General features: G+C 39.2%; 2 protein-coding genes across 7 annotated transcripts; both read right to left on the minus strand.

The window, feature by feature from the left end:
- Positions 1-1,701: 1,701 nt before the first annotated feature.
- ing1 (inhibitor of growth family, member 1) lies at positions 1,702-6,223 on the minus strand. The gene is made up of 4 exons (XM_028591290.1): positions 5,840-6,223; positions 4,593-4,764; positions 3,393-3,541; positions 1,702-2,650 (listed from the first exon to the last, which is right to left on the minus strand). The coding sequence occupies exons 2-4, from the start codon at positions 4,729-4,731 to the stop codon at positions 2,012-2,014; spliced, it is 927 nt and encodes a 308-aa protein (XP_028447091.1). The 5' UTR covers positions 4,732-4,764; positions 5,840-6,223; the 3' UTR covers positions 1,702-2,011.
- Positions 6,224-6,327: 104 nt separating this feature from the next.
- naxd (NAD(P)HX dehydratase) lies at positions 6,328-12,691 on the minus strand. Of its 6 annotated transcripts, none has more exons than XM_028592083.1 (12): positions 12,481-12,691; positions 11,207-11,759; positions 10,623-11,069; positions 10,174-10,324; positions 10,017-10,062; positions 9,810-9,898; positions 9,070-9,178; positions 8,177-8,227; positions 7,913-8,017; positions 7,692-7,812; positions 7,422-7,545; positions 6,328-6,881 (listed from the first exon to the last, which is right to left on the minus strand). In XM_028592083.1, the coding sequence occupies exons 2-12, from the start codon at positions 11,724-11,726 to the stop codon at positions 6,731-6,733; spliced, it is 1,914 nt and encodes a 637-aa protein (XP_028447884.1). In that variant the 5' UTR covers positions 11,727-11,759; positions 12,481-12,691; the 3' UTR covers positions 6,328-6,730. The 6 variants fall into 6 exon arrangements, with proteins under 6 accessions (XP_028447884.1, XP_028447885.1, XP_028447887.1 ...); XM_028592084.1 differs by lacking the exon at positions 12,481-12,691 and adding an exon at positions 12,347-12,427; XM_028592086.1 differs by lacking the exons at positions 10,623-11,069; positions 11,207-11,759 and having other exon boundaries at positions 12,481-12,690.
- Positions 12,692-13,105: the final 414 nt, after the last annotated feature.

Raw genomic sequence — 13,105 nt, forward strand, 5'->3', positions numbered from 1 at the left:
ATTGATTATAGCTGTTTTTTGTGACTTTTTAACATACTATACTATGACCGTTTTTGACTTTTTGTGATTTTTTTCGAATACTATACTATAAATTTTTGGACATACTAAACTAGGAATTTTTTTAAAACCTTTTTTGACATACTATATTATGACTTTTTTCGTCATACTATGACTTTTTTTTAGAAATCCTATACAATTGCCTTTTTAACTTTTTTTGACATGCTATACTATGACTTTTTTTGTGAGTTTTCAACATACTATACTGACTTTTTTTGTGACTTGTTTTGACATGCTATACTATGACTTTTTTCGACATACTATATTATGACTTTTTTCGACATACTATACTTTGACTTTTTGTGACTTTTCTACATACTATAGGCTACTATTGAATTTTTTAGACATACTATATTATGACTTTTTTCGAAATGCTATACTATGACTTTTTTTGACATACAGTACCATACTATGACCTTTTTTGAATTTTTGACTTTCTTTGACATCCTATACTATGACTTTTTCCACATACTATGCTATGACTTTTTTCGACAAACTATATTGTGACTTTTTTCAACATACTATATTATGTTTTGACTTTTTTTCGACATACTATACTATGACTTTGTTCTGCTATTTTCGACATACTATATTATGACTTTTTTTCGACATACTATACCATGACTTCTTCAAACTTGCTACAGATAAGGAAAAAACCCCAGGAAGAGAAACTGAGGAAAATGGAAAGACAGGAAGCAAATGGCGAGTTTACAGAATAGCCAACATAACGAAATAATAGTTATGTATAAAAAGTATACATAAAATGTAAACATTTGAATAAAATTGATCCGGAGCCATTCAAATGTCAATGTATACTATATTATTTTGAATTGTCTATTTAAAAAACTATTAGTTGTGCTTTATGTGGTTGACGTTGGACGGTGATGGCATGTTGCAACAAGATTGGGAAATCAAATAACCAGTCTACTGCCGACTCAGTCATCCTGCCACTGTGCGGGGATTGGACGGTGAGCTGGGTGGCCTCTGTCCGTTTCCAACAGGACTTTGGGTGCTGTGGTGTCCTTTCACTGAGACGGCTGGATCCTGGTATGCTGGAGCCATTCAACCCCAAAACTCTTTCTGTGCCGATCTGACGTTCTGCTTCTTGATGAATTATGACCAAGTTGAAGAAGCTGATGGGATAACATTTCACTGGAATTGTATGTGACAAATAAAACTGATTGATGAGTCTTGTACAATTCATAAAAAGTCATAGTATAGTATGTCTAAAAAAGGTTAAAAAAGTCATAGCATCTTGAAAAAAATCATAGTATATCATGTCGAAAAAAGTAAAAAAAAGTCATAGTACAGTATCTCAAAAAAGTATTGTAAGTATAGTATAGCATGAAGTAGTCATATAGTATGCCGAAAAGGTCAAAAAAGTCACAGTATTGTATCTCGAAAAAATAATAAAAAGTCATAGTATAGTATGTTGAAAAAAGTAGCACATCAGTTGCCTCTCCGTCAGCTCTGCAAAATTTATATTGAATTGTCTATTTTAAAAATATTGGTTGTGCTTTATGTGGTTGACTTTGGACGGTGATGGCGTCCTACTTTATGCCAACAATCCTCACTGTGATGAGTCCCATTTTATAGAAAATGTTCTTCACCCTTTATGATGTCAAAAACCTCCTAAATCTCGTCTTTGTTTAGAAACATTTTATTTGTTAACTGAGCATATATAAAGGATTGGGTGATGTTGCATGCATGATGAAAACAGAAGGGATGTAAGTTACATGCAGGTTGTACTGTAATGTGTCCAATCTTAACAAAAAATCTCAAACAGAATGCAGCAATGTTGTTTTTCAGCCATGCAGCAGTTACAAAAATAACTATTTCCCTATCAATTCATTACTTTTTTAAAACAGTGCAGACAGCAAATTGAAACAAAGACTAGAAATAAAAAATTATTATTTTTTTACACAATAGTGTTCATTGGGCCAGACAGAGCAAGCTACCTGTTGTATGCCCTCTCCTTCTTGGCCCTCTCTAAGGTCTTGTCCATGGTCTTCTCATTCTCACCCCTACACTTGGGGCAGTACCACTTTCCCTTGGGCTTATGGTGAAGCCCAACACAGGAGAAATGAAACCATTCAATAGGACATTCATCGTTATCACAGCCAATCATCTCGCCGTATGATACCTGCTCACACAGGCAGTATGTCGGCTCATCTGGATCGATGGGCAGGTCTGGGGGCGACACTTCTCTCTCAGACTTTCCTTTTGACCTTTTCTTCTTCTTTGAATTTGTTTTGGCCCTCTTTTCCCGGGATGCCCCCACTCCTGCTTCCTCTGTGTGATCCAGACCCCCATAACTTTCCCGACTTTCTCCATTTTTCTGACGTCGGGAGCGTTTCCCTCCAGCCTTGTCTCCACCACCTGAGCCTGGAGTAACCTCATCACGCTTCTTGTCGTGGTGGCCAGTTTTGCCTGGAGTCACGGTGGCTGATGATGATGATGAGGACATTGTGGATGATGCAGTGGTCGTGATGGACGTTGCTGTGGGAACGTGACTCTCTGGGACTTCTTGAGAGGAAAGGAGAAGTTCAGAATGCCAGTCTATTTGTCGTGTTCGGTTCTCAACCAACTCCACCTGAAACAGAGAATGTTCATATTTTACTGTAAAGCTCTGCCTGCTGTCATATGGAGTACATGTGGATGACTAAACACTTGCAAAGTTAAAACTAGAATAGGCAAAACATTGTTTAGTTTGGATATATAGAGTGGTGAGCTGTAGTATGACATTCCTTTGATAAATGTATTACGTTTCAATGATTTTGTATGTGAAAATACATTTACACAATCTGCAGGAAACAAACTTGAATAGGATTTATTTATTTTTGCAGATTTTTGATTTGCTTAATTTAACCGACTGAAAAGAAAAAGGTGATGCAGGCTTCTTGTATATCAAATTATGTGTTGTAACATTTTACTGACAACCAGAGGTGTAGCAATGTAACTAGAAACAGCTTTATAATGGTTTAACCACTTCTCTAGAATTTTAAAATAAAGGTGAATGTTTACATTCTAAAGTTAAGTAAACCGTTAAACCTCTAGTGTGGAACTATAACAGGAAGACTCAGCATTTACTGCTGGAGTTCTGCCACTGTTCAAAGACGTTTTTCCTGGTATTGATTTAAGTGAAATTCAAATGTGTGCAAATGGAAAACCTGATACAAAAAGGCCTTTTAGCAGGTCTATAAAATCTTTTTTTTCACTCTATTTTCTGAGCACAAATGTTCCAGGAAAGTACTCAAACAGTTGCACACACTCGGACCTGGACGTTTGCCAATAAGCAGCTTCACTGGAGCAGCTGCAGGCCACTCTTAACATACCATTTGACCGGCAATCTGTATCTTCTCATCTCCGAGCTCTTGGCTGCGAATCAGCGCCCTCTGAATGGTTAACTGAAGCTTTCGCCTCTGAAGCGAGTCAGATTCCCGGCGATACCGTTCATAAGCATCATCAAGCTCCTTCAGAACATCTGCCAAAGAAGAAATCCGGGGAAAAATTCAAGATCCAATATATTCTCAAGGAAAACAAGGATACACAAAACAGAAATGGAAACTTTCAGCTCATTACTTGTCATAATAGATCACTTTATTGACCACCATCATGTGGTATGAAGGGTGTTTTGTGAAGAACGACAAACTGCACAAACGGGCTACCATTTCAGACTGCATTAGTTTTAGCTAGGTGTACCTATTAAACTGGCAAGTGTGTAGCGCCAAGGCATCCATGTTGCCAAAACCAACAGGTGGAAGTTCATCTAGGAAGTGTGAGACAAACCTGGGAATGTCTTCACCGCGCTCAATGAGCAATTTCAAGCAGTCCTTGATGTTGTTAACGTCCTTCTGAGCGCCTTTATGCTTGACATTGTGTTGTGTTGTCGGGCACAGTTCAAACAGAAGTCTCTTGGAATGCTCAATCCAATCAGAGGAGAAGTTGTTTGAGGGTAACAAAACAATTTCATCCTGTGATAGTGTCTTAATTTTAATAGAAATAAAGTTTAAAAACTCATCTTCCACTATCACATTCCCATTAGAGGTTTCATAAACCTCGGGTTTTATACGAGAACATACAGCACCAGCAGCATGAAACCCGCCATACTCATAGTCCAATATAGGTATATTTAGGTATATTTCTACAATATCGTTTGTTAAGTGTTCAGTTCATACACTTGGCAAATACCTGGTAATTTACTTGGTTTATTCAAATATAAAATGTAAGTTTACTCTCCACGTGTTGAATTGTATGCTTATCTGTAATGCACACAAATATATTACAAACACACCGCTTTTTTTTTATACATATCCAATTACATAGTACTTACTTTCAACAAAGGGAATATACCAAGAAATAACAGCTACATTTACATTTCGGTTTACAGTGTTTTGACACGTCCAAATAAAGTAACTGTTAAGTAAATGTTTTATTTGTGTGACCTCTTTAATATGTAGTTTTGATTCATTTAGAAAGATTTGAAAGAGATTTGTGTCTTGCACATCAGTGACCACACTGTGCAGCTTATTTACCTTGATACTTGGCATCAATTTCCTTCATGATGGACACACTTCTCTGCAAGTCAAAAGGTAGTGACTCCACCAGGTCCAAATACTCCTCAACATAATTCACAACAACGTGGCTTGGGTCGCCATTGGTCGGGTTCAGCATCGCGGATCCCTCCACTCCAGGACACTGCGACACCTGTTAACAATAAATCATTATTAAAAATGCGTTGTTGCTGCAAAGCTGTTTAAATGCTGTTTTGTTGGCAGCTATTAATTTTGCTGCACCAGAATTCTCTGAGATAATTGTGAATATTATGCATTTTGTCTTGTTTTCTAGTACATACCTAAAATCAGTCTGGAAATAGACTAATGGTCAAAATGTGAAAAGGGGAGGGGGCAACCGATCTGGAGTCAGCCATCCTGAAAATTGCTACGTGTACAATGACTCTGCCAACAGAGGGCTAGCTAATTAGTTTGGGTCCGAAGAAAAATAACCCAGTTCAAAAATAATATAACAAAATAAGTGCAAGGCGACTTCAGGTGGATAACATAACGTTAGTTGCTGGAAGTTCTTAAGGAGGACACCTCAGGGTCTTGTCCTACAACAAAGCTAAACAGTAGCATGAACTGACGTTAAGGTTAGGAAACGTTGGCTGAGTGGTAAGCCGACATATTAATGTGAAATCCACCACGAACAAGTTCACTGATGAACTTGAATATTTCAATCAACAGCTGTTGAGTTCCAGTGCCTAATTTTAGTGGTGATAATTAACCAGTTAACGTAGCTAACGTTACCCTGCTACTTTGCAAGTTTGAGATGGGGTCTATGGGCTTACGTTAACTCTAGCAAATGCACACAACGAAATATATTTTTAACAGTGACGTTAACTAGCTTTAATCGCTGACTGACAACGCTGAAAGTTTAAGCAAACGAAAACGTTACACCGATGTGTCAAACAAAGATTAACGTAACGTAACTAACACTAACATAAACAATCACAGAGCACTTATATCAATAAGCTAATGCAACACAACAAACCACTTAAGTTATAATCATTAGAAAACATTACAAGCAGTTATTTTGACACTTTAGGTGGTCTTATTTCTATAATCTTTCCTTCAATGTAACTGTTAGCCAAATTAGCTTCTGTTAGCCTTTAACGCATAACGTTACTAAGTAAGCGACTCACATTAGAATCACTGCAAAAAAAAACATTCAACAAAGCTAGACTTATATAGTTGGTAGCTGGGTGGCTAGCAGATTAACTTACTTGTGTGGCTATGTGTAGTTTTTCTGCAGCAAACGCTACACTCCGTGATGCAGTTCCTCTTGCTGTTGCTAACGCGGTCGTGTGTAGAGTAGACCACTGTAACAGCGTAGGTCCTAATACTAGCCTAGCTGTTAGCTAAAGTGCCTGAACAAATATTTCTGTGTGCTAGTAGCGTTACGAAGCAACCACAGATACAAGTGAATTAACTTGGCTTTTAGCATTAATGCCAGGCTCTTATTTTGTATAATTAACGTTACAATATATATTACCAATCCGTTATACACAACAAACACAGCAGAATGTCCCTTGCTTTGGCAGTATCTCTCTTGTGCAGTACGTGGATGTATTAAGAGAACAGTGCAGCAACGTTAACAAACATGCGTCCATGGTTTGTTTCCATGATCCAAGTCAATATGTCCCACTGTGGCAAAAACATTTACGTTACAATGAAGGCTTTTTAGGAACGTCAAAAAGTCACAGACACAAAATGTTATTTATTATTTATTTCAAAATTCAATCAAGTTTCTGTTTTACAGTGGCCACATTAATCTTTCCATCTCAGTTTCTTTGGTGGGTTGTGAAAAATATAGCTACCTCAGCATGTTTTGTAAATGCATTCATAATAATACGAGAGATGGAAGACACGTTTGTTTGTTTTCTTCTAGGGTTCATTTTATACTCTTCAAACAACAAGTCAGTGTTGATATTTATTTTGCACCAGATTTTGAGAGCTGTCTTTGAAAGGATAGTCCACACCTCTCTAACGTTCATTCAATTTCAGCTTGATGAGAACATTTTCGACTGGCCCAGCCAAAGGCTATATGAGCAGTTTTAAACTATGCAAAATTTAGTATGTATCGATTTTATAACAACGATTTCACTTGGCCGTTTTCAGCTTTCAAATAGCTTTTTGAAGGCTGTGCCAATCTCCTGGATCATGTCCGATGTGGTGGTGGACCTGCCATGTCGCTGGTATGCTTGACTGTTGCACTGTCTTGTAAGAGAACAGGCACCGAATGCTGCAACCACTGATGGATTCAAACTGGAGGAGGAAAAAAAAAATAATGGATTAGGAAACAGAGATACACATATACTTAACATGTATTTACAATATTACGATTTAAATTCCATACTGGGGGTTTAACTCCTGATTGAATCCCAACTGTATTATCATGTGACAATAACAATACATGGGGGCTGCAACTAACATATTATTTTTATTATCAATTAGTCTGATTGTTTTATCTATAAAATGCCAGAACATAGTAAACACAGCAGCAGAGCCCAATTTCCAATGTATTGTTTTTTTCTGTCCAAAACCCAAAGATATTCAGTGTACACACATAAGACTAAGAAAAGCAGCAAATTGAGCAGTTTTGCTCTCTATCTCTATATTTACCCTGCAATTAATAAAATAAAAAACTTACAGAATGTTTTATAAATAGTTCACAAAATGCAGCAAAGTATTAAGTAAGCATTTTGTAACTAATGTGTTTGAACATAAAAAAAACACTGGTATGGTCCTTTGAAAAGGTGCTATATACTACTATTAAAATTAAATGCACAAGCAGACAATCTTCACCTTCTGCCAATTCCAGCTGCAGAGGCAGCATGGGCCCAGTGTGCCAAAACTCCCATAGATCCAGATAAAAGATCACCCTGTCCACCACACCTTCTCCCACTGCCCTCAATACTGCATGAGATCACTGAAAACAAGAAATCAGAACATAAGAGCAGTCACAAAAGAAAAAGAGCTCTAAAGTGTCTCAGACTTCCCATCTGAGTAATGATTTACACAAGTGAAAAAGGTTTCAAATATTGTTTTTATACTGTATAAGGACTTGACACTAACCCTTAGTGCCGTCTGTAATGAGATCCTGTTCTCCTTTTAGCACCACAGTGAGGTTGCCCATGGCTACACTGAGCTGCATTACGCTGCGTTGATGATCACTGCTGTCCATGGGTTCATGGTGCTGAGACGGCGAACACACAGAAAATACGTAAACACACACACATACATTAACACACAGAAGCCATCAATTGGTGACTGAATCAACTCGCAGAAAGACCCACCAGTGCCTCATACAGTCGAGTGAACTCCATGAAGTTAGGTGTGAGGATGCCTTTCTGGTACCCTTGAATAACAGATGGTTGCTGTGTAACTAGCCATAAGCCGTCCTGTTGAAAACAAAAAAACAAACGACACACACTAAGGGATTGTGTACAGCTTTTGCGAATAAAATCCCATCTGTTCAACAGCTGGAACTTGAGACTTAGACTTCTATTTATTGATCCTTTTGGGATGACTCCCGCAAGGAAATTAGATAAGAGACTTACTGCATCAATGACTATAGGGATATCTCTTGCTTTAGACTTCTCTATCACCTCCTAAAATAGAAAGAAAAAAGTGTTATCACGAGACTATGTAAATTATACATTATACTTAAGTAACGTTGGTCCAAACAGCACACTGTATTGTTCTCTTACAGCTATAGTGCGTAGTTTCTGTCGCCCCCATGAGGCATTCTAAGTAATCACAACAACACCGTCAGCGCATCCACATGACGCAAGCGCAAAAAAAACGTGATGGACTCTACAGAAGAGATAATTATCTTGTAATTTTGATGTCCTCTTCGTCTCCAAAGCTGAACGCTGCTGTGGTTCTTTCTCAGCGGTGACGTGAAACGCATCACTTGAGCTGCTGTGGCGAAAGTCGCCGGACTACACTATTTTGTAAACATAGCCATATTGAGAAACACAGAGAGTTGTGTGGAGCTGATAGGCTTCATTAGCTTTAAATCAACTCATTTGGCAACGGCTTCAATGTAACAGACGTTCATTAATATATAATAGTCAAACACTATTGCTTTAAGGCAGCACTACACAAAATCTTTAAAAATCAGTCTAATCAAAGTTGGGCTACAATTCAGTGTCACCTATGCAGCAGTGCAAATGTGCTTCTTTCAGAGAAAATTGGAATCACCAGTATGAGACCTTTCTCTCATGTCTTTGACATTCTCACAAGTCTACAAGCCATGCTTTCTTGGAAATTCAATTTAAATTGGGACCGTTATCAGTCACAGGGAGCCACAAACATGAGGGGCTTTGTTGTGCAGCTTAAATCCATCAGTGTATTTGATCAAAGAACTGTTAAAAACTATGACTTTTGTTCAGTTTTGTGAGAGACTGTTTTGAGTACAGGGGTGCAAGACTGAATATTTTCCACGTGCCTTGGCTGTTTTCAGTAATACGTCTTCTCTCCCTAGACCTGGTCCCACCACAAGGCCGTGAAGTCTTGGGAGCCATTTTTCTATCTCTTCCACTGCATTAGGACTGTCCCTTGATACACACACACAAAAAAACACATTATGTTAGATGCTTTTGAATGCATAAATTATGTCCCACCCTGGTTATGTTCTGATTTCCAAAAGCTATTTCCTTTTTATGCCTTGTGCATCATCCTGGTTTTAATTAATACAAAGTTTTATGAATGCATTTTACCATGGCAACTGTGCACACACAGGAAAATGAAGGATGTGTACATGCCTCTGTATCTGCATATTTGTCAAAATCTAGAAGAGGTTATTGTTAGTGACATATGGTATTTACTACTTTAATACAATTTTGGCTTGTTTCTATGTAGCATATATACAGTTTCCAGTTTATTAGGTATACCTAGCTAAAACTAATGCAGTCTAATACAACAGTCATGCAATAAATCAAAGTTTCATGAAGGTTAAAATGTTGAGGTTTTACTGTTTAGAGAGGTGTTGATTCAACTCCATGATCATTTTGTAGGATGTAGTTTGTGGTGCTGTAAAACTTAATTGCATTATACAAGACTTTAGCCTACCGTCATTAATACTGGTATAGACAAAATAAAAGAAACACCTGTCAGAAGATCCTAGGAAAAAAAGTCCTGTCAAAATGATATTCAGATGATAATTGGTCCAGGTGGATCTGTACTTACAGAACAGGATGAACTATGAGCTCAGGGCTGTATGATTTGATTACAGTCGCAGCATCTTTGGTGCAGAACACATGAGACAAGTCAGCACCCTAAAGAAGAGACAAAGGAACCATCACTGCACCAGAACTAGACCTTAACTTAAAAAAAAAAAAAAGATACATTCAGACTGGGTAACATTAATGATATATCGTCAGAATTACTGCTTACCACTTTCAACGCTGAGATGGCGGCAAAGTACGGAGCTCCAGTATAGCTTTAGAGGGTGGAGATGAAAAGAATTAGGGCAAATGTGCTACAGAATAAAAAAAATGAGACTATCGTTTGGTGAATGATGTTGATATTAAGGACAAGTTGTGTGACATACTCTTGGCATCCACCGATGATCCCAATCCGTCCATCCTGTCCCTTGTGCTTTTTGGATGTCAGTGGAGGGACTATCCTTTTTACTAGTGAGAGGATGTCATCATCCATGCCTCTGTGTGATGCAGACCCCAAACTGTAGTAGCGTTCAAACACTGAGGGAATAAACAAAGTGTCAGTTTTAAAGTGTGGGATACTCGCTTAGCTTAAGTCAGTATCTAATCTCCTTTTTTTTTTTTTTTTACTTTACACAGACATAAGATGAAACATCAACAGTTTGCCAATAAAAACAACAAATACAGAGACAATGATGTACTGTGAATAAAGATAAATTAACAAACCACCTAACTAAGGAAAAACTTTGTACTGGAGCTCCATCACTGAGCCTTCACATTACAGCTGATATGCCTTTAATTTTCACCTTGAGGCTGCACATGACACCGAAACTAATACCTAATGCCTGGGGATCTGGGTTCAATAGTTGACTTTGTTGAGTGCAACAGTCTGTCTGGGGTGAAGGGCGTCTGAGATGACTGGGCTGGCCTTGTGTACATGACGGGGAGGCACCGGAGAACACAGGAGCGCGGGCAGGAGGAGCTGTTTTACAGGGAGTGGCTGCAGAGCCGGGTCTGGTGGAGGAGACGCTGGAGAACATCTGACCGAGCATCTGAAGCATGTGCAGCTCCCTGGCGTGTTCGGCTTCCCTGCGCCGGTCTTCTGCCTGCAAGCGCTGCTCCTCCATCCGATAAAAGTTGTCCTCAGCCTGGGCGCTCTGCTCCAGGAACTGCTCCATTAGTTTCTCCATGGGGAAGTTAGCACGCCGCTTTCTCTGCCGTTTAGGTGTTTTGGTTGATAGATTACTGGCCAACTGGCTGCTGTTATGCGGTCTTACTGAAGTGCCTGAAGTAGAGAGGGGCGAGACATTTTGTGATGCATCTTTGAGCAAAACGTACAAGCAAATAATCATGGTATTAGAAATGATCCATCAAACATACAGTAGAAGAACCACTGAATGTGGACAAGGAGGGAGGACTTACTGTTATTGCCCACGGTCACTTTAACTGGAATGGGGATGGGGACTGTTGGGTATTCCAACTTCACTTCAGTTTCTGCAGGATAAGGACACTCCCCTGTGCTCTCGGAGTATGCATCCTGAGCATCTTCTCCATCCTCCTCCAGGCCATCATGATCCACGGCCTCTTCTCCTCCCGCCCCGCTGTCTATAAACTCCTGGGGGTCAAGAGCGGGCCGGTTGCTCAAAATCATCTCCATGGTGTCATAAAACTTACAAATCTTGTGATACTGCCCGTTGTTCCGTAGATTACCTTCCTTTGCTAACAAGTACTGTCTCTTGAGGCTTTTGATCCGCACCCTGCACTGCTCCGGCGTCCTTTCAAACCCCATTACCCCCAGCCTCCGGGAAACGTCGCGGTACACGAAGCTGTTTCGGAAGTTTCCATCCAGCGCCGTCTGGATGTCCTGCTCCCCCCAGATGTTCAACAAGGTCCTCGTCTCTACGTCCGACCACAAGAAGCCCCGCGTTGTGTTCGCTTGCATAGCGGATCCAAGCGGGCTGGCTTACGAAATAACCTGCACCACAAGGAGTTGAGTGGAGATGTTGACACTGCGGATTATGATGGACGCCTGGTCTGGATATTTGCTTAGCTGCATCAAAGATGCGGGGCGCCGCTATCCCAGACAGCAACAACTGGCCATTTAGGTAGCTTAGAAGGACTTGTGAGGGTTACAATGATAGTTTTCAACTTGCAAACCATTACAATATATTGTAAGGTTACAGATAAACTCTTTGTGTGCTAGCTAAAGCCTAGCCGTGTATGTTTATCCTTTTACGTCGTTAGCTAAATGCGTATCTTAGTACTTTAAGATAAACTGACTGAGGATCGGTGTCCCAAGCCTTTTTCACAACCTTAACCTTCATTGGTGGAATTTCAAAACTGACCTCTGATCAGTAGTCTGGGGTTAACTTCACCTTTCTCCGCCTGCTCCTCCGCCCATGTTTCTGCGGGGTCCTAGAGACCCTTATAAACAGCCAACGTGGACTTTCACATGTCAACTCCTCGACCAATAAACGGCGTGTAGCTTCGCTAGCTAACATGACAGCTAACTTTCAGGTCATTGCAATGAAATAAAATGTCGCAATGTTTTCTCCACTTTACCTTTCTCGTTCAAACAAACCAATGTGACGATAATCGACAGAACAACTGTGATAAAGCAAAAGGCGAGCATCTGAACCTCTTGCGGCATGTTTTTATCATCCTTCAGCCCCCTTGTTGTACACAGTTCTTCTTACCTAAACTGGAACTGCGTTTCAACGCTGACAACTGTACACAAATGATCCTGATCATGAGGCGCCTTGACAGTGCACCAGTACAGCAAGAAACAGTTTATGATGCATTTAAAGGCGCCTCGGAAAGGTCACATTCCCAGAATCCCAGTAGGTTGAAATCTCAACAGAGCAGCCAGCAACCACAGTTGAGCAGCCAAAGCGGAAGTACCTTAAAGCTGCACTTCTTCTAATGGCCGCCAGATTGTATTTAATTAATGTAATAGCAATAATAAAACAATAAATAATATAATACATCAATTAAATAAAACAAACAAGCAATGGCTTTCTGTCCTATCCTTATTTTAATATAAAAGGGCAGAGATTACAGTAATGGCTTCCTCTGAGATTACATGGAACTAAGACAAAAAGCATCCAAATGTTAATAATAATAATAATAATAATAATATATTATATAAAAATAATAACAAGCACATAGACAGTTCCTTTATATATTGTTTTCAATGTATTTATATTATCATTATTTATTTTACTACTTTTATGTATCTCTGGATTTGAAAATGTTTCCATGTTTCTATTTTATCTCCATATTAGTTTGGTAAATTGTGGTGCTGCCCCCTGGTGAAAGAAT

Source organism: Perca flavescens, chromosome 11, assembly GCF_004354835.1.
Source record: "Perca flavescens isolate YP-PL-M2 chromosome 11, PFLA_1.0, whole genome shotgun sequence".
NCBI lineage: Eukaryota > Metazoa > Chordata > Actinopteri > Perciformes > Percidae > Perca > Perca flavescens.

Bases quoted from the DNA above. Each gene is read 5' to 3' on its own strand.
- naxd (XM_028592083.1), bottom strand. From the start codon at position 11,726: ATGCAAGCGAACACAACGCGGGGCTTCTTGTGGTCGGACGTAGAGACG. The intron at 10,063-10,173 runs GTATGTCACACA...CACCCTCTAAAG, and splicing joins ATCATCGGTGGATGCCAAGA to CTATACTGGAGCTCCGTACT. The intron at 8,228-9,069 runs GCACGTGGAAAA...TTTCTATTTTAG, and splicing joins TATTACTGAAAACAGCCAAG to GAGGTGATAGAGAAGTCTAA.
- ing1 (XM_028591290.1), bottom strand. From the start codon at position 4,731: ATGCTGAACCCGACCAATGGCGACCCAAGCCACGTTGTTGTGAATTAT. The intron at 3,542-4,592 runs GTAAATAAGCTG...CTTCTTTGGCAG, and splicing joins AATTGATGCCAAGTATCAAG to ATGTTCTGAAGGAGCTTGAT. The intron at 2,651-3,392 runs GTATGTTAAGAG...TCTCTGTTTCAG, and splicing joins TACAGATTGCCGGTCAAATG to GTGGAGTTGGTTGAGAACCG.